At 36.4% G+C, this 22,087-nt stretch overlaps 4 protein-coding genes across 5 annotated transcripts; 1 reads left to right on the top strand and 3 right to left on the bottom strand.

Moving 5' to 3' along the window:
• Positions 1 to 7,579: 7,579 nt before the first annotated feature.
• LOC141841164 (putative polygalacturonase) lies at positions 7,580 to 9,267 on the top strand. The gene is made up of 6 exons (XM_074729292.1): positions 7,580 to 7,600; positions 7,672 to 7,986; positions 8,069 to 8,189; positions 8,256 to 8,430; positions 8,513 to 8,583; positions 8,660 to 9,267. Exons 1-6 carry the CDS (start codon positions 7,580 to 7,582, stop codon positions 9,265 to 9,267), a joined length of 1,311 nt encoding a protein of 436 aa, XP_074585393.1.
• A 192-nt stretch (positions 9,268 to 9,459) lies between these two features.
• LOC141840019 (putative protein S-acyltransferase 12) lies at positions 9,460 to 10,324 on the bottom strand. Its single transcript, XM_074727900.1, has 4 exons — positions 10,137 to 10,324; positions 9,952 to 10,037; positions 9,780 to 9,845; positions 9,460 to 9,710 (listed from the first exon to the last, which is right to left on the bottom strand). Exons 1-4 carry the CDS (start codon positions 10,300 to 10,302, stop codon positions 9,594 to 9,596), a joined length of 435 nt encoding a protein of 144 aa, XP_074584001.1. The 5' UTR covers positions 10,303 to 10,324; the 3' UTR covers positions 9,460 to 9,593.
• A 313-nt stretch (positions 10,325 to 10,637) lies between these two features.
• On the bottom strand, positions 10,638 to 12,996 carry LOC141840018 (SNW/SKI-interacting protein A). 2 transcript variants are annotated; one of them, XM_074727898.1, is made up of 2 exons: positions 12,914 to 12,996; positions 10,638 to 12,595 (listed from the first exon to the last, which is right to left on the bottom strand). In XM_074727898.1, the coding sequence occupies exon 2, from the start codon at positions 12,572 to 12,574 to the stop codon at positions 10,790 to 10,792; it is 1,785 nt and encodes a 594-aa protein (XP_074583999.1). In that variant the 5' UTR covers positions 12,575 to 12,595; positions 12,914 to 12,996; the 3' UTR covers positions 10,638 to 10,789. The 2 variants fall into 2 exon arrangements, with proteins under 2 accessions (XP_074583999.1, XP_074584000.1); XM_074727899.1 differs by having other exon boundaries at positions 10,638 to 12,598.
• A 3,204-nt stretch (positions 12,997 to 16,200) lies between these two features.
• On the bottom strand, positions 16,201 to 21,849 carry LOC141839099 (putative protein S-acyltransferase 12). The gene is made up of 7 exons (XM_074726762.1): positions 21,489 to 21,849; positions 17,924 to 18,176; positions 17,673 to 17,764; positions 16,902 to 17,028; positions 16,716 to 16,801; positions 16,529 to 16,594; positions 16,201 to 16,459 (listed from the first exon to the last, which is right to left on the bottom strand). The coding sequence occupies exons 1-7, from the start codon at positions 21,687 to 21,689 to the stop codon at positions 16,343 to 16,345; spliced, it is 942 nt and encodes a 313-aa protein (XP_074582863.1). The 5' UTR covers positions 21,690 to 21,849; the 3' UTR covers positions 16,201 to 16,342.
• Between the last annotated feature and the right edge of the window lie 238 nt (positions 21,850 to 22,087).

Genomic DNA, 22,087 nt, shown 5'->3' on the forward strand with positions numbered 1-22,087 from the left:
CCCCAATTTCTCTAATTTTGCTGGAATATATCAATTACTTTGTTTCTTGAACTATACGCAAATGCTAGGGGCATATCAATCATTAATTTTGATAGATTCATTAGCAACTACCTTGCTTGACTAGTTGATGCCCTGTAAACGATGACAGAGGATCCATTCTCTCCGTGTTGAGTCGATTTAAAAGGGGCAATTGAGGGCAATTATCATCACATAATATTAGGGACTGTTGTTGAGCGGTGAATTTCATCTTTTATTGAAAAGTAAAAGTTCAATTGAAAATTTTAATTTTAAAAAAAATTGATTATATTGGTTTAGTTTTGATTTTAAAATTCTTTATTCGATTAAATTGATTAAATCAAATAATTTTAAAAAATAATTGGTAAATTACTAAGTAAATAAATATATAAATCCCTCACTAATCAGTAAATTTCTTATATTATTTGAAAATTTTGATTAATTTTATTTTCAACCGAATTAATTGATATTTTATTGATTTGATTTATTTGATTTTTATTAAAAAATTCAATTAATTTTTTAATGCATGGAACTTTAATTCCTATAAATAACGACTCATTTGACTGGACATTCCAAATGATAGAAACATAGGGAGGAAAGACTAAGGAATAAAGAATAAACCGAAAACAATATTCTTGGATGATATTATTGTTGAAGCCAAAAGGACTTATTTATACAATTGTCTGAATAATAATGTGGAAAGATTAAATAATATATACAATCATAATAATTATAATCATATCAACGAATATAATAAATTTGAAAATATTATATGTTGCCCGTGATTCATGTTGATCTTTATTATGATGCCAAATATGGTAGATCTTGATTGATTGAAATCAATTCGAGATTATTTTTCATTATTATTTTCATTACTTTTATTACCTCGACAAATTCAACGAGAGTACTTGAACATTTGAGTTTGATTACTAACTTGGTAAAGCGGTATCTAGATAATGGCTTGATGAATATCTAAACAATTTGATCTTATATAGAAATCTGAAAGTTGTTGAGTCACCACACATTTATTAACAAAATGAAAATTAATCTCTACATACTTGATATGAGCATGAAAAATTAGATTTACTGCAATACTCCAATATTATAACATCAATTTTTGGATGTATGGTTGGGGAAAGATGTAATTCTGAAAGAAGAGATCGTAGCCAAATAATTTTGGACGTCACATTAGCTATAGTTTTATATTTAGTTTCAATGCTTAAGCGAAAGAATGTAGATTGTTTCTTTGAAAGACCCAAAATAAGATTTCACTCAAGAAATATGGCATACCCATTAGTAGATGTCTATCTTCAAGAGATCCGACCCAATTTGCATCATTGTATGCAATCAACTCTTGTGAGGACTGACGATATAAAAGAAAATCATGTAGAATAGTATTTTTGAGATAGCGAAGAATTCTTTTAATACCTTCCCAATGGTGTTTAGTAGGAGAATGCATAAATTGACATGCACGATTGACAGCGAAAGTAATATCAATTATCAAGTCATGTGATGGAGACATATTATAGGGCATCAACAATGTTTCGATAGATCTGGAGATCAGTCATGGGAGAGGAGGATGAAAGTGCAATGAAACCACCTTCAATGATTGATGTAGAGATAAGACGTGCACCATCGATTTTAGCTTGTTGAAAAAATCCAGTAATATATTTGCTCTAGGAGAGAAGTCAATCTTCAGAATGTGGAGGAAACTCTATGCCAAGAAAAAAACGAGCATTGCCGAAATCCCAATTAGGAAACTCTTGATGAAGAAAATGGCGGAAAGTAGCGATATGTTTTTGATTACTGTCCATTATTAAAATGTCACTCACATAAATAAAAAAAATATTGAAAATTTCTCATTGCATTTGTAGAATAGAAAGAGTTAGTTTATAAGCCAGAGAATTAATCCATGAGTATAAAGCCAAGCATGATGAAACCATGCATGAGGTACTTGCCGACGACCATATATAGATTTTTAAAGTTGACATACATGTGTTGGAAGTTGCGGATGGATGAATCTAGGTGGTTGCTCCATAAAAATAGTTTCTTCAAGGTGTCCATAGAGGAAGCATTGGAAATATCCAATTATCGTATCCGCCAACTGGAGATAACAGCTATAGATTATAACAATTTGATAGTTGTAATTTTGACAATTGAACTAAAAGTGTTATTGAAGTCAATACCTAGTTGTTGACTAAATTCTTTAGCGACAAGGTGAGTTTTGAAACGTTGAATGGATCCATTTATGATACTTGATTTAGTAAATCCATTTAGAGGCCACAATATTCATAGACAGAGTGCAAGGAACTAAGTATTTCATTATGGACAAGAGCATCAAACTTTGTAGACATCACAACACACCAATTTGGATTTTTGACTGTCTATGTAAATCTAAGAGGTTCAACAAAATTTGAAGAAGCAATAAGAGCATGTGGAAGAGGATAGTGAGTGGAAATTGATAGACATCGTATATAAATCTCGCTTTGAGGAAGCATACAACAATGAGTATCATCATCAAAGCTACTCAGAGAAGAGTGGTCAGAAAGATGCGAATTAGAACAAGGGGCTATTAGCCGCTGAGTCTATAGGAATTAATGGAGATGGAGCAGGGTCACCACTAGCCGCCGAGTCTACAAGAATTAGTGGATGCGAAGTAGGGCCCAAAATACCATCCCCTTGTACTTTCAGTATGTCCTATTGGAGCAATCTGTGGGGATTCTTGTATACTACTCGGTGATATGAAAACGATGCCTTAATTATATGGAGAAATTGTTGAGGTAGCAATTGTAAATGGAAAAAAGAGACTCATCAAAAGTAACATATCGAGAAAAATATATATTCGTCCAGTCGAAATATGGATGCAAAGGTACCCATGCTGCAAATTACTATAACCAAGGAAAACATATCGAAGATAGCAAAGATTTAACTTGTGTTTAAACTAAGGTCGTAACCAAGGATAACATGCGCAGACAAAAATATAAAAGAATGAGTAACCTGGTGGACAATTAAAGAGTTTTTTTTCAAGGGACTCATGCTTTGAAATAGGGGAGTGGGTAAATGATTGATAAGATAAACTGAAGTTTAGACAAGTCATCCCAATATTTAAGTGTAATTGAGGCATAATTAAGAAGAGCTAAGGTATTAATTACATAGTGATGCCTGTGAATCCATTTTGCTAGGAGTGAGCAACAATTCGGTTAAATCAAATAAACCGATTGAACCAACTGAACTAACCGAATTTAAAAATTCAATTTGGTTATTTTGAAATTTTGATTATTTTTTCTTAAAAAATCGATTAATTTTGTTCAGTTTCATGTTTTAAAATTTCTTATTCGGTTAAATCGAATAAACTGAATTAACCAAAATAAAAAAATAATTTATAAATTCTAAGTAAGTAAACTTATAAATCCCTAATTAATTGGTAAATTTTTTATAATATTTAAAAATTTTATTTATTTTGATTAATTCGATCGAAAATAGAATTATTTGATATTTAATCGGTTCGATTTTATTTTAACATTCAATCGGTTCTGTTAGTTCAAAAAAATTTGATTCAGTTCGATTCGATTTTAATCGAATACTCAGCCCTATTGTTCAGGAGTGTGGGCGCAAGAGATTTGATGAAGGATACCAAAACAGATAAAATGACGATGAAGTGCTTGATACTCTCCTCCCCATTCAGAATAAAATAAGATTATTTTAAGATCAAAATAACACTCAACTTGTTTTTGAAAATGATAAAAAATATCTAAAAGATTATATTTAGGTTTCATAGGGAAAATTCAAATGAACTTGCTAAAGTTATCAATAAAAATGACATAATAAAGAAAAGCTTAATTAGATAAAATAGGAGTAGGGCCCCATATATTAGAGTGAATTATTTCTAAAGGAAAATTAGTGGTATGAGAGAAGAAACAAAAGGTAGTTTATGGGATTTTGCTTTCATAAATGAGATATGAGGCTAAAGAAGTTGATACAGCAACAGGATTAATAATATCTTGAACAAGACATAGAGACGGATGACCAAGACATGTGTGCCAAGAGAATTTGTCTATGCATTCTCCAACGAAGGCATTGAGAGAGGTGGGTTGAAGATGATAAAGATCCTTTTTAATATCCCGTTGTAGTAGAATAGTTCCTATCACGGGTTCCTTCACATGACAATAATGAGGATGAAATTGAAAAACACATTATTATTAAGAGCAAATTAACGTATAGAAAGTAAATTCTTAGTGATTGAAGAATATGAAGAGTGTTGTGCATGCGAAAAGTACAACCACATGAATTAAAGGATGTGTTTCCAAGGCGATCAATTTGTAAACCTTAGCCATTATATTGCTTATTTGCACCATGTCGTGCCCATGATAAGGTGAAACTTCTATAAGAATATCATAATCTAGTGTAACATGATGAATTGCTCTAAAATTCGGATGTCATCTTGGGGTTTCCAGAATTAATGACACTGTATTAGGAGGGATAGAGAGTGATAATGCTCCAGACTGAGATGACGGAGTGGTAGATTGCTAAGAGGAGGGAGGAGGGAGGAGGTCGATTGATGATGAAGGTCCTCCTACAAAATTTGAATCAAACTTTATATAACAATTTTGAGCATAATAATTATAGTTGAGGCAAATCTGGCATTCTCCTCGACCTCAGCCTCGTCCTTGCTCTCATATCTGATACCTCCATTCTGATTTTGATGATCATGTCACGAAGCAAGATGATTATGCAGATCAAATTGTAAAGTTTTGTTAGCCATGTGTGCCGATAAAGATAGAGAATCTGACATCCTTTGAGATTGTATTTATAAAAAACTTTCATGAAAAGATACATACGACCATGAAGAGCTTCGACATCTAAGCAACATCTAATCCATGCGAGTTGTGACACTTAGAACAAATTACTATATATCATTTTGAGAGCCTAAAGTGGGTTGGAGTTTAAACTATCATATTGAGAGCCTAAACCTGCAAGAACATGCATTAATAATTCAAGATCAAAGACTGGATGTCGAATTGTAGCTAAGTTGTCGTGATCGTCTTGACTGATTGCATATAGTGATTGATAAAGACATCTCATCGTTACATAGATTGTAGTTGTAGATGAAATTAGAGAACTCGTGCTTGAGAGTGGGATGCAAAAGAGTGATCAAAAGCTTCCAAAACTTGGCAAGAGGTGTTGAACCAAAATAACTAAATCATTTATTTAAATTCGATCAGTTCGATCGATTTAATTAAATTTTTATTCACTCCTACATGAAAGTCATGAACACATAGTAAAGGAAGAAATTGTAATTTATAAAGCAAATAGTTATCAACTTATCATGGTTAAATTTAACGGATAAAGAATAATCATATGAAAAGGAAAAGAATTATTTTGTGATGCGGAAGGATCTCTATAGACTTTGAAGAAGACATGTCGCACATGATGGCCGGTGCGTGGATGCGGAAGGAGGCACTGGGAGAGAACATCAACGCCAGAGAACTGCAGGTTGATGAGAATTAAAGCACAAAGCCAAAAAAAAAAAAAAAAGAAGACGTGAGGTGGCAGGGCAGTTGATGCCTTTTTTGTCATGATAGAAAGGAGGAGGAAAGACGAAGGAATAAAGAAAGAATGAAACAATATTTTCTGATGATATTATTGCCGAAGCCAAAAAAGCTTATTCATACAATTGTCCAAACAAAAATGGAAAAATTAAATAAGGCATGTAATCGTAATAATTATAATTATAACAACGAATATAATAAATTTAAAAATATTATATATTGCCGTTTATTCATGTTAAATATATATGATAGGTCTCGATTGTCATTACCAAACACCAAGTTTAGATACGCACCCACTGCAGAGTGCCCAACTGAAATCCTCCTCCTCAATAGTTCCGTTTATTTTTAATATGTTTTTACTATATTTTATATATCTTTATTTTTAATGTCAATCTCTATAATATGTTCGGAAAGATAAATATCAATTTGTAATTCTATGCGAATAAAAATGTCAAAAAAATTTCAAAAAAAAAAAGTTAAAAGCATATGTACAAGTCTTTTATAAGCAAATTGGATATCAACAAGTCTTAACCATATTCAATCTAAAGTTGGATCGAACGGTCTAAAACACTTGAAGCAATTATATTGATCATTGAGATTGTCATGAGGAGAGACTCTTTCACATGCATGAGCAAGTAGGAAAGTGCAAATCCAAAGTCTAGATTATACTGAACCAAGTTGATTCGTATGCGTGTTGAATGCCAAATGTTAGACCGATTGGGATAAAATTTATCCAAGCAATCAAACAAATTTTGCCACATGATTCCTCTTTTTGTTGTTATAAAATTGATTTGTGTGCGAGCATGCATGACCTACGCATGTCAAATGTTAGATCAATTAGGGTAAAATTTGCCCAAGTGAATCAAACAATATTTTGCCATATATATGATTTCTCTTTTTGCGGTTGACAGATGCATTAATGTGAGATTAATAAAGAATCCATAACAGTCCGAGTAAAACAGACTAGCCATTGATGGTAAATGGTTAGCATTTCAACTTGAATGAGTAAATGTGATAAAAGGCCTTTATTCGACCATTTATTACAATGGAGGTATAGAGCTCCTACATAGGGAGGTCATGATCTTGAATAGAAAGAAGAGATGCTTTAGTAAGAAATACAGAAGCCTTCCATCTTTGTTCTCTCATCTTCTACCCATGATAGTATTCGGGTATTGACTTAGTTCGCCACGAATAATCAGTGCTTAGTTGTCTACGTGATTTTCCCATTGTATCTTGGGAAATAGATGTCTAACATAACTTTGAAACACAATCAGAGGGTACAAATCTATTTTAAGAAAAACTACATCGAATGCAGACCTCACCATCTCTCTCTTGCTCAGACAGTTCGACCAACTCAACAGCTAAGTAGCTCGTTTAGCTCGGCTGATTGAGCAGCTGGCAGCTCAATAGACTCTGAGTTCAGCAAGTCAGTCTTACAAGGCAATTCCGCCATACAAGGTAGCTCAACCATACAATGCAACTTGGTTGTACAAGGCAACTTAGTCATCCTAACAATTCCTCATTCCCTTCTTGGCAATTCAAGATTATCAGATAATTAAAGAATTTCAATAGATAAATCTAAAATTGAAATTCTATAATTTTTTATTTCAATAAATTCCTCATATAACTCCGACAATAATTTTCTGATAAATTGTAGAATAACTTTCAACAGATATTTTATCATTTAAAAATTTAAAATTTATTTAATATTATATTAAAATAATCATCTAATTTTTTTTTTCCTTTTATATCATGACAATTTTTTCATTATATATTGCATTAAAATTTTAGATAAGATGACATTTATGAAAAAAAAATTTAAGTCGGAAGGTAGTTACCTAACTTTCTAAAAGTATAAATTAAACGATTTTTTGTTAATTTCATGTCCATATTGAAAATTATAGAAAAACTAAATTAATCACCTTCCATTTTTAGTCAATTTTCTTCCTTAAAAGTGTTACGATTCGCCCTATTTTCTTCACCTTCTCCCTCTCAATCTCCTTTTTTTTTTCACCATGGAGTCGAAAAGAGTTCATGTAATTATTTAATTAATTTCACCTCTTTTTCTTTTATTTATTTTGATCGACTCACTCATATCATGGCGCAGGCGCAAGGGAAGTTGTTTTTGTGGGCGGCGGCGCTTACGCTGTCGATCGCGGCGTCTACGGCGGCCGGAGACGAAGCATGGTGGAACCCCAACCGCAAGCACGTGGCGAAGCTGACGGACTTCGGCGGCGTCGGCGACGGCGTGACGTCGAACACCGCGGCCTTCGCGGCGGCCGTGGCCAACCTCAGCCAGGTGGCGGGCGACGGCGGAGCCATGCTGGTTGTCCCGGCGGGGAGGTGGCTCACCGGACCCTTCAACCTCACCAGCACCTTCACTCTCTTCCTCGAGCGCGACGCCGTCATCCTCGCTACTCAGGTAACTGATCCAACATCGATTCATACATATCACTTTACTAATAAATAAAAGTCGAATCCATAAAATAATAATATTACTGCAGAATTTGGACGAGTGGTCTACCATTGCACCACTCCCTTCTTATGGCAGAGGAAGAGATTTACCTGGACCAAGATATACCAACTTCATCATGGGATATAATCTCACTGATGTCGTCATTACAGGTATTAATCTAATTCAAATACTACTCTTCAATTGAGATTTAAAAACTTCCCTTTTCTTGAGTTTAGGGAACAATGGAAGCATCAACGGACAAGGCCAAGTCTGGTGGGATAAGTTCCGCGCGGAAGAGCTCAATTACACGAGAGGTTACCTGGTCGAGTTCATGTCCTGCAGCTACGTTGTCATCTCCAATGTCGTTTTGGTCGACTCTCCCTCGTGGAATATTCATCCTGTTTATAGCAAGTAAGTAATTAATTTTGATCTGTCTGTTTGAGTTCGTCTCTGCTCGTTGTTGATTAATTCTGCGAGCTTTGATTCTCCGCAGCTATGTCGCCGTTGTGGGCGTCACAGTTCTTGCACCGATCAGATCTCCCAACACCGATGGAATCAATCCAGGTAAAAATTTTGTGTTTATTTATTTATTGAATTGATTGATTGAATATTAATTGATTAATTAGTTGTTGTCGTGCAGACTCCTGCGAATACGTTTGGATCGCGAACTCGAACGTCGTCTCCGGCGACGACTGCATCGCCATCAAGAGCGGGTGGGACCAGTACGGCATCGCATTCAACAAGCCGAGCCAGCACATCTACATTTCCAACTTCTCCTGCGTCTCCCCCACCAGCGCCACCATCGCGCTCGGCAGCGAGATGTCCGGCGGGATCGCCGACGTCCACGCGGCCGGCATCGTCGCCGTCGACACAGAGTCGGCGTTGCGGGTCAAGACGGGGATCGGGCGGGGCGGCTTCGTGAGGGACGTGAACGTGGAGGGGATGAGGCTGACCAACATGAAGTACTTGCTGTGGATGACGGCCAACTACGGGCAGCACCCCGATGATAAGTTCGATCCGAACGCCATTCCGGTGGTGAACGGGATCCGCTTCAGTAACGTGGCGGCGACGAACGTGTCGATCGCCGGAAAGCTGGAGGGGCTGCCGCAGGCGCCGTTCACGAACATCTCGGTGGTCGACGTGACGGCGGAGATATTCGTGACGAAGAAGCCGATTTGGAACTGCACGTTTGTGGAGGGGAGTTCGTACAATGTGACGCCGACGCCATGCGCCGAGCTGCAACATTAGTCAGAAATGTTGGTTCTTAATTAGTCAAAATCAATAAGATTGTCGAAGCACTATTGTTCAAATTCACAATTGTCTCACTTTCTTGAACCTATTTAAAAAATATAAGAAATTCGACATTTCATCTAAACAAATTGAGGAACTTTAAAACTTTTATGCAATCAAACACATTAACAGATAGAAAATGGTGTCGAACATTCAAGAGTTTGTTTGTTTGTTTGTTTGTTTGGATGTACAAGAACAAAACACAGTGAAGGAGATATACATGATACTTACTGCTTCATAACAGCTCCAACTCAGATTAGGGGATTGAACAAATCTTACATACTTTACGGTTCGACATCTGAGCGAGTTGGAAATTCCAGACCTTGAAGTGCCGGAATCTTTTCGAGATCTTCTGCAGAGAATAGTGGGAGGAACCAAAGCAACTTCTTCGTCCCAAAAACCTAATTTAGAGAGAGTAAACAATGAGATAATGTAGAAGGGAATAGATGTGCAATGTTTTATGAATGTACCTGTTCAAAGTTCTTCCTCTTTCCGATATCGTACTTCCATGCGACTGCTTTCTTCTTCTCGTAAACCTAAAATTGGAGCACACTTGAGAACTAAACATGTTTGCACGAATGCAATTGCTATCATTAACAACTATATGGTTTAAATGGTTCTCAGAAGCAGTAAAAAAAATACCTCTATCGTCGTGGTGTTGCTCAAAACAAGAGATGTGTGCATGACGATGAAACAGAGAAGGCTCAGTGCAAAAGCTAGATTAAGGACTGAAATAGCCCAACAATTATTGACAGATCAGTTGAAAACTTTACATGGAAACAATGAATAACCAGAACTGCACTTTGGATAGAGTAATTAGAGATTACCAAATGCAAGAAACGTAACAGCAAGATTTCCAGGTGAACTAGAATGTTTCCTTGCATCACCGAAAAAATTAATAAAACTTGGAAGCAAGACAAAGGTGTCCAATACCGTCTCGAGGAATGTATAAAGCTGAGATAAAATGGTGGGGGAAAACTCAGAGGAAATCATAAATTTGGGAGTCTATTTGAAGCGCATGACACTGGAAATAATTTATAGCACAAGCAAAAATGAGTAAATTAAACATTAGCAACAGAGACAGATTTTGACAAATTTACAGAATATTTATGGAGAACAATAAAAAAATGAGTAAAAATCATAACTTAGCTTTTATTGTGGACACAAAATGCTTTTGCGTGTGTTTTAAAGTCCATAGAACAGGATTAGAATCAATCTACTTCATATTTGCCAGAGCAGTCTGAAGAAAAATCCAACATAGGTTTAATTCTTTTGGAGGAGATGACTAGAAAATGTAGAAGCATGAGAAAACCAGTAACTCTAAACACTGAATTGGCAATATCCAAACTATTTATATTACGTTCAGATGAAATAATTCGTTAAAAAAACTAGTTTGAACATGGTTGACGGTAGAGCTGGACAAAGAATAAAGCAAAGATTCTCTGGTTCTTCTTTATCAATAGATCGAATTGATACGGCTTCAACACCCTCTTTGGAAGTCGATACGGCTTCTTCCAGAGCCTCCAGCATAATCATCCCTCAATGAAGACCCAGCACTCGCTTTCATAGATCCACCACCACCAATCTTATCAAGTGGTTTCTTGCCTCCCTTCACTTCTGTCAAGAAACGATCCAAACCAAAAGGATCATTTTCTTCCTGCCTATCGAACTCCACTGGCCTTTCTCTCTTACTACCAGAAAACCTCTCGGAAGCACCGGTGAATGCCTTGTCAGGCTTGAACCTCTCAGTTTTCAGGACCTTCTCTAGCTGCTCATCTGCACCTCCATATGTACCTGCATCGGCATCTTTTTTGGGTCTGTAAAGTGTAGAGAGTGTGGGCTGTGCAGTAAATAGACCCTTATCGTATATGTTATAGTGATCATCATTTGCAAACCCAGAGTCCATTCCTTTATCCTGATTAAAGAGCCTCTGGTCATACATGACCTCTCCGGTACGTCCAGCTCCGATATTAGCCATGCCAAGTGCTACCTTTTCGCTAATATCCCGATCCCTATCCCTAGTGATCTTACTCTTTTTCCCCATTGCAGCGTCCCTGCTCTCCAGCCTTCTTTCCCTCTCCCTTTCGCGCTTCCGTTCTTCACGAATCTTATCACGCTGCAGCCGTTCTTCTCGTTCTTCCCTATTCTCCCTCCGTTGTTCTTGTGGTTCTCCAATTTCAGCATCATCCATCATATTCTTCTCTGTAGTCAAAGGAGCAGAAGGAGCTGGAGCAATTCCAGTTCTCTCGGAGCGTGCCTTTTGCGCCAATGCTCGGAGCTCCAGCTCCTTTCTTTCTTTCTCCTTCAACATCAGCTCTTTTTGAAGCTTTGATCTCAGAGCAACGTCCTCTCTCGCCTTCTGCTCAGCCACATACAATCCCTCAGAAAGCTTAGCAAAGTTGTCATTGATTTGGACATCCTGAAGACCCCTGCCATCTGCAGCCAAACGTTTGTCCAATGGAATTGTATAACCTTTTGGGTTTTTCCAGTTCGAGATGCAAGGAGGAATCTTCCAGTCCTGTTGATCCTTCACCGTGACAGGTCGTGGTGGGGAGTGCATCACTGGCACGGGAGGGGATCCTGATGCCTTTGGTACTCTCTTGTGCTTGAATTTTGGAGGCTCAAGTGGATCAACAGGCGTCTCAACCATCCGAATAATCCTCTCCTTTGCGCCAGAATTAAAAGCCGCAGACTGCTGCGAAGGTTTATACTTGATGAACTTTGATTCGTTGGATTGTGTAGGTATATTCTTCGGCTGAGCCGCACTCAATCTCACATTAACAATCTTCTCCAGAGCTTCCTTAGTTCGTTGTGTGGTTTCCTCAATATCCTTTTCGTCATCTTCGGCGTCATCCTCATTCTCCAAACCAACCTCTGGAACAAGATCCTTGTGCTGAGAGTAAACAATCTTTGAGGAATTCTCATTCTGCTTCACGACAGCATCAAATGCAACCTTTCCCTGCGAATCAACTGTGAGGGCGAGGATTTTGGAGCCAGGCTTCTGATCCTTCCTCCCCATGCCAAGAGGGTACTGAGCTACATGGATCTCAGGAAAGGCACCTCCGTCGCCAAAGTCCTCGGGCTTCCTTGGAACAAAACCCGAGCGTTTTCCATAGGGTGGTACAGGATTTGACTTGATCGGTGCAGATAGGGTGGTATCCGATGAGGTGCTGTAACGTTCCTTGAACCATGAGTCATTTGAGTGGTCATAGATAGAAGTTTTGCTCAATTTTGACGGTGGAAGAAGGTCCTTGAGAGAAGACATGATGAAGATCAATCACAAAGTCTGCTGCAATACAACAAAGTTTATAATACCTTTGATTAGGACCTAGGAATAATCCTAACAATGCACTGTAAATACCATAAGAATTAGAGTAACCCTAGATTATCAAAAACACGCCAAGCATCCAGATCCATCGATTCCGCCGGACGCTAACAAATTCTAAACGATCCAAGGATGAAACAATAACACGAAGAACAAAAACACAAGAAAAGGAAGAAAATCGCACGGCAGATTCCGGAGAAGAAAGCGAGGAGGAGATAGATCCAAGGATGAAACAACAACAAGAAGAGCGAAAACACAAGAAAAGGAAGAAAATCGTACCGATGATTCCGGAGAAGAGAGCGAAGAGATGATTCCGGAGAAGAGAGCGAAGAGGAGAGGCCGCGGCGGGTTGCGATGACTGAGAAGAACCTGGATCGGCTTTGAAGGAAATTGACTTCCGGATTAATGGTTTAGGTCGTCCAACTCATCCATTATTTATACGGGAAAAATTCAATTAAACATAACAGATGCTGTTATTTTATTTTTTTTTTAAAATTAATTATTTTAATTAATTTAGTACATTTTAATTTTAAAATTTTTTATTTGAATAAATTAAATAAATTAAAATTAAAAAATAATTGATAAATTTTTAAATAAATTTATAAATCCTTAATTAATCGATAAATCTTTTTAAAAATTTAATTAATTTAAATTTTTATTAAATTAATGGGTATTTTTTTTTTTTATTTGAAAATTTTGGTTGGTTTGATTATTTAAAAAAAATTGATTTGTTATATTTTTTTAAGTATGGACTTATGGTTAAAAACGTATCTTATCTTTATCATGAATAATTTTTTTTGCACTACAAAAATAATTAACATTAGCGACGAAAAATTCTATCATTGACAAGCTTTAATCCCGGGCGGAGCTTACATGGGCCCAGTGCTCACATTGGACCCGAACTCAAAAAAAATATTAGTATTAATATTATAAATTTTTTTTGCCCTAATTGCTTCATTCCTTTTCTTCTTTTTCACCCTTTCTCATCGAACAACGTCCCAACCTATGACGCCAAAATTGTAGCCAGAGGAAGTGAGGAATGTCGAAATCCCCTGCCGGCTGCCCCTGTGGCCTCGACGCCTCATCCCCCGTCGCGACGTGCCGGCGTCGCCTCCTCTTCAACTTCTTCCTCTACTGTTGCCACTTGTGGGCTGTCTCGACTGCGTCTGCCGCCCCACTCCACAAGACCACAAAACTCAACAAGCCAAGGTATTGTGAGGCCCTAATTTTAATATCTTATTGTTGGGGGTTTGCGACACTAGAGCGTTACAGAGTCCCAAACCAAACCCTTAGTTGCTTAGGGAAATTAATCGCAGCACTGGATTCAAGCAAAGGGGTTATTGGATTTGAGTAAGAGTCTTAGGTGAAAGGCAGAAGCAGATCCAAATACTTGTGTCCCAAATTTGGATCCTTTTCTACCAAGTTCCCATTGTCCTCAATTTTTGAACAAAAAAAAGAAAGAAAAGAAACATATGTCCGTCATCTGGTTTCCTACCCAATTAACATAGGCTGAATGGTTCGAGAAAGTAGATAAATAACAGTGTCAAAAGAGGACTACCTGGATGTCCATAAAATCTTCGAGCTGAAACACATCTTGAAAGTTGCAATTATCTGGCATTGTCCTATTGACTTCTGACTGAACATAACCTGAAAATTCATGGCTATATGTAGGTAACCCGTAACCCACTAATCAATTTTTCCTATTCTGTAAAAATAAAAAGAGAGCTCGATTTTACTCAAGCCTCTAGTCTCTAGGTGATTGAGTGATTCCCTCTTAATCTCTTTTAGTCTTCAATCTTCATATCAACAACCTACATTGTACAGCTAGTTCGGCATCAATTCATGATGGGAAGAAATTTTCATTATTAGATTAGTTTTGAATTAAAAACTCCAATTGTAATACAGTTCCAGTTTAAGAGAAAAAATGGTAGGAATTCAACTTCTTATATTTAAAATCATATAATTATCAAACAATTCTGAAATGATATCAATTCCCCAAACCTAAATTGATCTAGTTTTCAAATCTAAAGACTGAGTTAACACTTAACAGTGTCATAATTTCCAGTATAATACTACAACAGTAGAAATAGAATTAGCAAACAAATACAGAATTTGTGTTTGCAAACTAGGGATGCTTCAATCTTCATCTTTTGCTATTCTTCAAGACTTCAATGTTATACGCACCCACCGCAGGGTGCCCAACTGAAACCCTCCTCCTCAATAGTTCGTTTATTTTTAATGTGTTTTTACTATATTTTATATATCTTTATTTTTAATGTCAATCTCTATATTATGTTCGGAAAGATAAATATCAATTTACAACTCTATCCGAAAAAAATGTAAAAAAATTCAAAAAAAAAAAAGTTAAAAGCATATACAAGTCTTTTATAAGTAAATTGGATATCAACAAGTCTTAACCATATGCAAATTAAAGTTAGATCGAACGGTCTAAAATACTTGGAGCAATTATATTGATCATTGAGATTGTGAACATACATCGGGAGAGACTCTCTTTCGCATGCATGAGCTAGTAGGAGGGTGCAAGTCCAAGGCTTAGATTATACTAAACCAAGTTGATTCGTGTGTGCGTCGAATGTCAAATTAATTGGGATAAAATTTGCCCAAGTGAATCAACAAATATTTTGCCACACTATTCCTCTTTTGTTGTTATAAAATTGATTTGTGTACGAGCATGCATGACTTGTGCGTATCTAATGTTAGACCGATTAGGATAAAATTTGTCAAAGTGAATCAAATAATATTTTATCACATGATTCCTCTTTTACGGTTGATAGATGCACAAATGTGAGATTAATGGAGAATATGTAACAGTCCGAGTAAACAGATTGGCTATTGATATTCGGCAGCTAGCGTTTCAATCTAAATGGATAAAGGTGATAAAAGGCCTTTATTCGACCATTAATTGCAACGGAGGTATGGAGCCCCTATATAAGGAGGTCATAATCTTGAACAGAAAGAAGAGATGCAAGAAGAGATGCAGAAACCTTCCATCTTCGTTCGACAATCTACTCATGATAGTATTGAAGTATGGTTTTAATTCGCCATGAACAATCAATGCTTAGTTGTCTACATAGTCTTCCTGTATATATTGGGAAATAGATGTCCAACATAATTTTGAAACACAACCAGAGGAGATGAATCTATTTTAAAAAAACTTGCATCAAATATAGACCTTAACATCTCTCTCTTGCTCAGCAGTTCGGCCAACTCAACAGCTAACTAGCTCAGCTAGCTCGGACTACTCAGCAACTCGATAAACTCTATAGTTATCGAAATTCGATGACGGCCAACTACGGGGATCAGGCAGGGCGGCTTCGTGAGGGACATGAACGTGGAAGGGATATATGAGGCTGACCAACATGAAGTACTTGCTGTGGATGACGGCCAACTATGGGCAGCACCCCGATGATAAGTTCGATCCGAACGCCATTCCGGTGGTGAACGGGATCCGCTTCGGTAACGTGGCGGCGACGAACGTACTTATCAGAAGACCTTTCATACATTATATTAACTTTAAAACTTGTATGCAATCAAACACAGTAACAGATAGAAAATGGTGTCGAACATAATTCAAGAGTGTGTTTGTTTTTTTGGATGTACAAGAACAAAACACTGAAGGAGATGTACATGATACTGCTTCATAACAGCTCCAACTCAGATTAGGGGATTGAACAAATCTTACATACTTTACGGTTCGACATCTGAGCGAGTTGGAAATTCCAGACCTTGAAGTGCCGGAATCTTTTCGAGATCTTCTGCAGAGAATAGTGGGAGGAACCAAAGCAACTTCTTCGTCCCAAAAACCTAATTTAGAGAGAGTAAACAATGAGATAACGTAGAAGGGAATAGATGTGCAATGTTTTATGATTGTACCTGTTCAAAGTTCTTCCTCTTTCCGATATCGTACTTCCATGCGACTGCTTTCTTCTTCTCGTAAACCTAAAATATGGAGCACACTTGAGAACTAAACATGTTTGCACGAATGCAATTGCTATCATTAACAACTTTATGGTTTCAAGAAACCAAAATGGAGTCTCAGAAGCAGTAAAGATAAAAATACCTCTATTGTCGTGGTGTTGCTCAAAACAAGAGATGTGTGCATGACGATGAAACAGAGAAGGCTCAGTGCAAAAGCTAGATTAAGGACTGAAATAGCCCAACAATTATTGACACATCAGTTGAAAACTTTACATGGAAACAATGAATAACCAGAACTGCACTTTGGATAGAGTACTTAGAGATTTACCAAATGCAAGAAATGTAACAGCAAGATTTCCAGGTGAACTAGAATGTTTCCTTGCATCGCCGAAAAAATTAATAAAACTTGGAAGCAAGACAAAGGTGTCCAATACCGTCTCGAGGAATGTATAAAGCTGAGATAAAAAGGGGAAAAAATTCAGAGGAAATCATAAATTTGGGAGTCTATTTGAAGGGCATGACACTGGAAATAATTTATAGCACAAGCAAAAATGAGTAAACATTAGCAACAGAGACAGATTTTGACAAATTTACAGAAATTTTATGGAGAACAATAAAAAAAAAAGCACGCTAAAGCTTGTGTTTGATGTTATGATCTACAACAGTTCATTGGTCAAGGAAAGGTTTTATATAAAAGTTCATGAGAAACAGTTAGCAAACTAATAGACCAGTTGAATCATGATTGGGATCAGCCACCCAAATTATTTGAGATGAAAATTTGATTAACTAATCAAGTGAACTGCAATAGACGCATGCACAGCAAGTTGGTAACATCCAGGAGTATTATTATGCTTGCCAAACAGTACTTATGGCTGACGAAAATTTCTCACTGCTAAATTCATTAATTCCTTATTAGCTTACATGTCAGTTGATTTCAAAAAAGCACTAACTGCCAACTACATAAATGAACAGGATGTGTTCCTTTTGCACTAGTACAATATTATTTTAAGTATTTATAGTTGGTGGATAACAAAAAATCATGCATGAAGAGCGACTTAACCATACAAAATATCTGTATATTTAAAAATACAAAGCATACCAAGAACAGAAGAAAGAATTTGTAATTGCGAGCCCCTACACAATTAACAACCCATACACAATGATGATCCATCTTAAGCACGCACCTTTGACCTACAAGAGCAGATGATGAATAAAGAAATGATAATTGAAGTCACTTTACAGGTCGATTAAGAATTCTCAAATAAAAAAAAAATAATACTAAGATAAACCAGCATTTAGCCTACAAGAAAAAAACATATATATAATGAAAATAAAAAAGGACTAACATACAAACAGAACAGTGATGACAACGAGGAGGTTTGCCATTTTGACAACGAGCGCAATAGTCAATATTAGGTCTTCTTTCAAGTCCCTCTAAAGAGGAAGATGCAGAAGCCCTTGTTTCAGGAGCAATAAAATCTGCGAGCATTGCAGAAGCAGTTCTTTCAGGAGACTCTTCATCAAGAAAAGGCCTCCAATTAGCAGGGACAGCACCAGGATCATGAAAAACTACCATAAAATAACTCCATATTAACAATGCAAGCTGCAGAAGAAAACATAGTCTTGAAGTATTTGTAAATATATCTGAACTACCTCGTACTTTTACTTTAGACGAAAATCAGTAACTTGAATTAAATAGAGTTCAATAAAAGCCAAATACATTAAACTAATTTAAATTATACTAAACAGTAGTTAACAAAAAATAATTAATCTTGGTAGTGTTAGAGGTAAAAAAAATTGCTTTATAGAATGATACTCAAGGCATAACATAAGGGAAATGTTAACCCTAAAGATTTTTTAGTTGCAAAACATATATTAGAGACTGATCACAAGGGCCACAATGTAGGTAACTGCACATATGATGCCATAATTAACATGAGGCTTGTGGAGAGGAAAGTACATTTTCATACTAATGATTCCTCCTATGTGCTCTTTGTTTACACCCTAATGGTGAACAAGGAGAACAAGAATAACACGCATAATTTCCAAGATATGAGTCAAATAGTAAATAATTGTGGCCCATGTTACTCAAATTCAGACATCCGACAGGGGAATAGATCCAAATATTAGACATGTGATTTTTTTTTTCAAAATGGAGACATGCAATTTAGCATAAAAGGGTCCAAATCATAGTCATGGATATATGGACATTACATATTAATATTCACAATCACCTATGTGAGAGTTAATTTTTGGTTATTTAGTCAAATTAATACTAAACCAAGTTCTTCTACTGATTTCTCGTTAATTGGACTTAATTTGACTTTAAACAGAGGACATGGATTCTCAATATGTAGGACTAGGCATGAATTGTTTTGGACTCGAGCTGGATTCAATTTGGGCACACAGGCCAAATTGACTGTTTTCTGGCAGAACCAAACTAGAACCAGTTCAGTAGGAAAAAGGGTTAGCTTCTTGTATTATCTCAGGGGCCACATCTCTCGATCTTTTTTTTTCCCGCAATCTCTCCCCTTTACAAACTTTCTCCTCTTCCCAGCGTTCTGCCCTGAACCATCTACCTTTGTCAATATATGCAATGTATAATTCCATAACATAAATTATATGTCAATCTATGACATAAGCAATTTGTATGCATTTTTGGAAGGATGTGAATACTTATAAGGATATGTAGTTTAAACATTTGGTGAAGTCAATTGATATCAACATGTTAATTATGTAATATGCTAATATCCAGTAGATTGCTGCCATGCACACTTACAAAGGTCTAATATTAACTTAATGGGTATTCTATGACCTGATTTATTATTATTATCTTTGTTATATTTTATCCCTTTGCATTCTTCTAATTAATTTTGGACAGAATTAGTTTTCCAACGTATATCTGCAAAGTTTTTACATCTTAAATAACTTTCCTGCAATATTTTCTGTAGCTCTTTGTATTTTACTCTCCTTTTATCTAGGCTGGTGTAAGACTCACACATTGAAAATCCATGAGCATAATGATGATATCAACAAATTTTGATTGAGGTGTACAGACATAAGCTTAATAGCCTTCCAAGCTTAAGGTTAGAATTCCTATTTGCTGAAAAAGATAAGTCCAACAGAGAAAAATACATGTGAGAAGGTGAGTAAGAGAACAACAAAAACTAGACCGTAATACTTATAACTCTTATCCACATTGTCCAGTCAACATATGCCACCAACCTCCCACTATGTTTTTTCTAAGTTTTTCTTAATTGTTTTACATAGTTATTTACTAGAATATATTGAAATAGATAGATGTGGACTCTAGAGTCTTGCAATGTAGCAAGTATCAGTTACTAAGTAGAAATAATTTAACTAGATTTAATTATTGTGATTGCTAAAATCATGATATTTATAGTATATTGTTCAGTTTAAATATTTGATACAATTCTACAACAATCAATTGTTACATTTCTCCATCGTCATTTAATATTGTGATAACAATGATTATTGTGCTCATTTGTGGTTCTACTGAATTATTTCTAAATAAGTTCATGTCAAAGAAATATACAATTGACTTTAATTCAATAACAATGTAAAATTGTTAAATTAGTTAGAAATGATTTAGAATTTAAGCAGAATTAATTACTAACAAAATGAAACATGCTATTCATGTTTTAGCATTTGCTTTCTTGATATAAAAAGTATCTTCATTCATAATACATTAAAACATCTTTCTTTTTTCTGATTCACTAGATAGAATCCTTACATGCTATCCTTCCAACAAATAGTGCTTAGGATAATTTAACAATTTATTTCATATTTGTCTTTTCTATGAAAGATATTTAGTCATAACATCAGTTAGTTGTAATAAATTTAAATATTTTTTATGATCAAAATTTGACAAGTTATTTGAACTTCAACTTCAATTTTATCCATTGATAATATAAATATTATTACAAATTAATATCCTTATGGATCATTGACTAGATGGTTAGAACTCCTCAATTCCAACTTTCTAGGGACCTACACAACACCTTGTAGTCCAATATAAAAGAGTTAGGAGAAAATAAATCTTGCTTCCTAAACCAAACCCCTGTTAAGAGGCAAAACAGTGTAAAAGAACCCTTGACATGTAAAGCACAAGGCGAAGTATCAATCTGTTCCAACATATGTATAAATTTGCCTTGGAGAGTAGGAACTGGGTTGATTATTCATCAGTAGAGGGAAGGCGTCAGTAAGAGGGGGTAAGGTAGGCTAATGAGCTTTCATGAATAATTACTATGAATTACACCCTAGCGTACCTAGAATGCGTTGATTGCAAGTTAGCTTTTGAGATTTTACAAATGTAGACATGTTCAAAGTAGACATGTAGAAGGGAGTAAGACGCGAGGAGAAGATGAAGCTCTACCTCTTAATTACACGTTGCTAAGTGAGGCTTATGGAGCATGATTAATATCAAGAGATCCCAACTAAGTGATTTAACATTTTGGATTGGATTGGATTGGATTGAACTCCCTCTTGGGCTGTGACAGATTATTTATTGACAGAGGAAAGGTGCCAGTGAAAGGGATGAGTAAGTTAAGGTAATGAGCCTTCATGAATAAATACTATGAATTTCACCCTAGCGTGCGAAAGTAAGCTATTGAGATATCCGGAATAGCCATCCATTTCTCACTAGGGTTCAAAAAATCGGATCTTTAGCGGGCCTTCTAATAAAGAAACCTCTGAAAAATGCTGTACACTAAAGGTCCAGCTCTTCCTTTAGGCAGCTGTCAATCTGAAAAAACAACCTATTAGGTAGGGCAACTGAGCAAGAGCTTACTATTCCAGATCCGTCAATTTTGATCACGGGAGAATGAGATTACTACATGTTTATTCTAAATGGAAGGACAGGGGGAAAAGGATAAGAGGAGTTAGACCGGAGTACCAGCAGGTGAAAGACGACGATGATGGCGGAGGCAAGAAGTGGGAGGGGGAAGCTGTGGAACAGGCGCGGGCCCCAGGCGACGACGACGACGGCGTAGTAGGAGAGGGCCACGATGGCAAGAAATAGGACGACCATGAAGGAACCAAGCACCCGAAGGGCGGAGCAGAGGCGAAAAGGGTTGACGGCGCAGGCGCAGTCCATGCGGGAGAATCGCCGGCTCGCCGCCGATCCCGAGGCGTAAAAGAGTAGCCTCCTCTTGCCGCTTCGCAGAGGGAAGAGCCGCCTCCAGATCTCGGCAGCCAGCTTAGCTACTTCCTCTCCCACGCCGCCTTGACGGCTGCCCACGCGACGGCGGAGGAGAGACGAGAAAGGGCAAGGTCGTTAAGGTAATTATAGTAAATAAAAATAGCGTTAATTAATTGAAATAAACTAAATATCAAAGGAAGAAAATTTTCACTTGGCTCCGTAAAAATTGTCAAAATTTTCACGTTTTTTAAAATTCACAGCATTTCACCTCAATGCTTTTTTTATTAATTTCTAATTAATGAAAAAAATATCATACATTTCCTACGAACAATTATTTTATTATTTTCTTATAT

This window comes from Curcuma longa, chromosome 11 (assembly GCF_044706935.1).
Source record: "Curcuma longa cultivar G26 ecotype Majalengka, Jawa Barat chromosome 11, ITB_CL_G26_1.1, whole genome shotgun sequence".
Taxonomy (NCBI): domain Eukaryota; kingdom Viridiplantae; phylum Streptophyta; class Magnoliopsida; order Zingiberales; family Zingiberaceae; genus Curcuma; species Curcuma longa.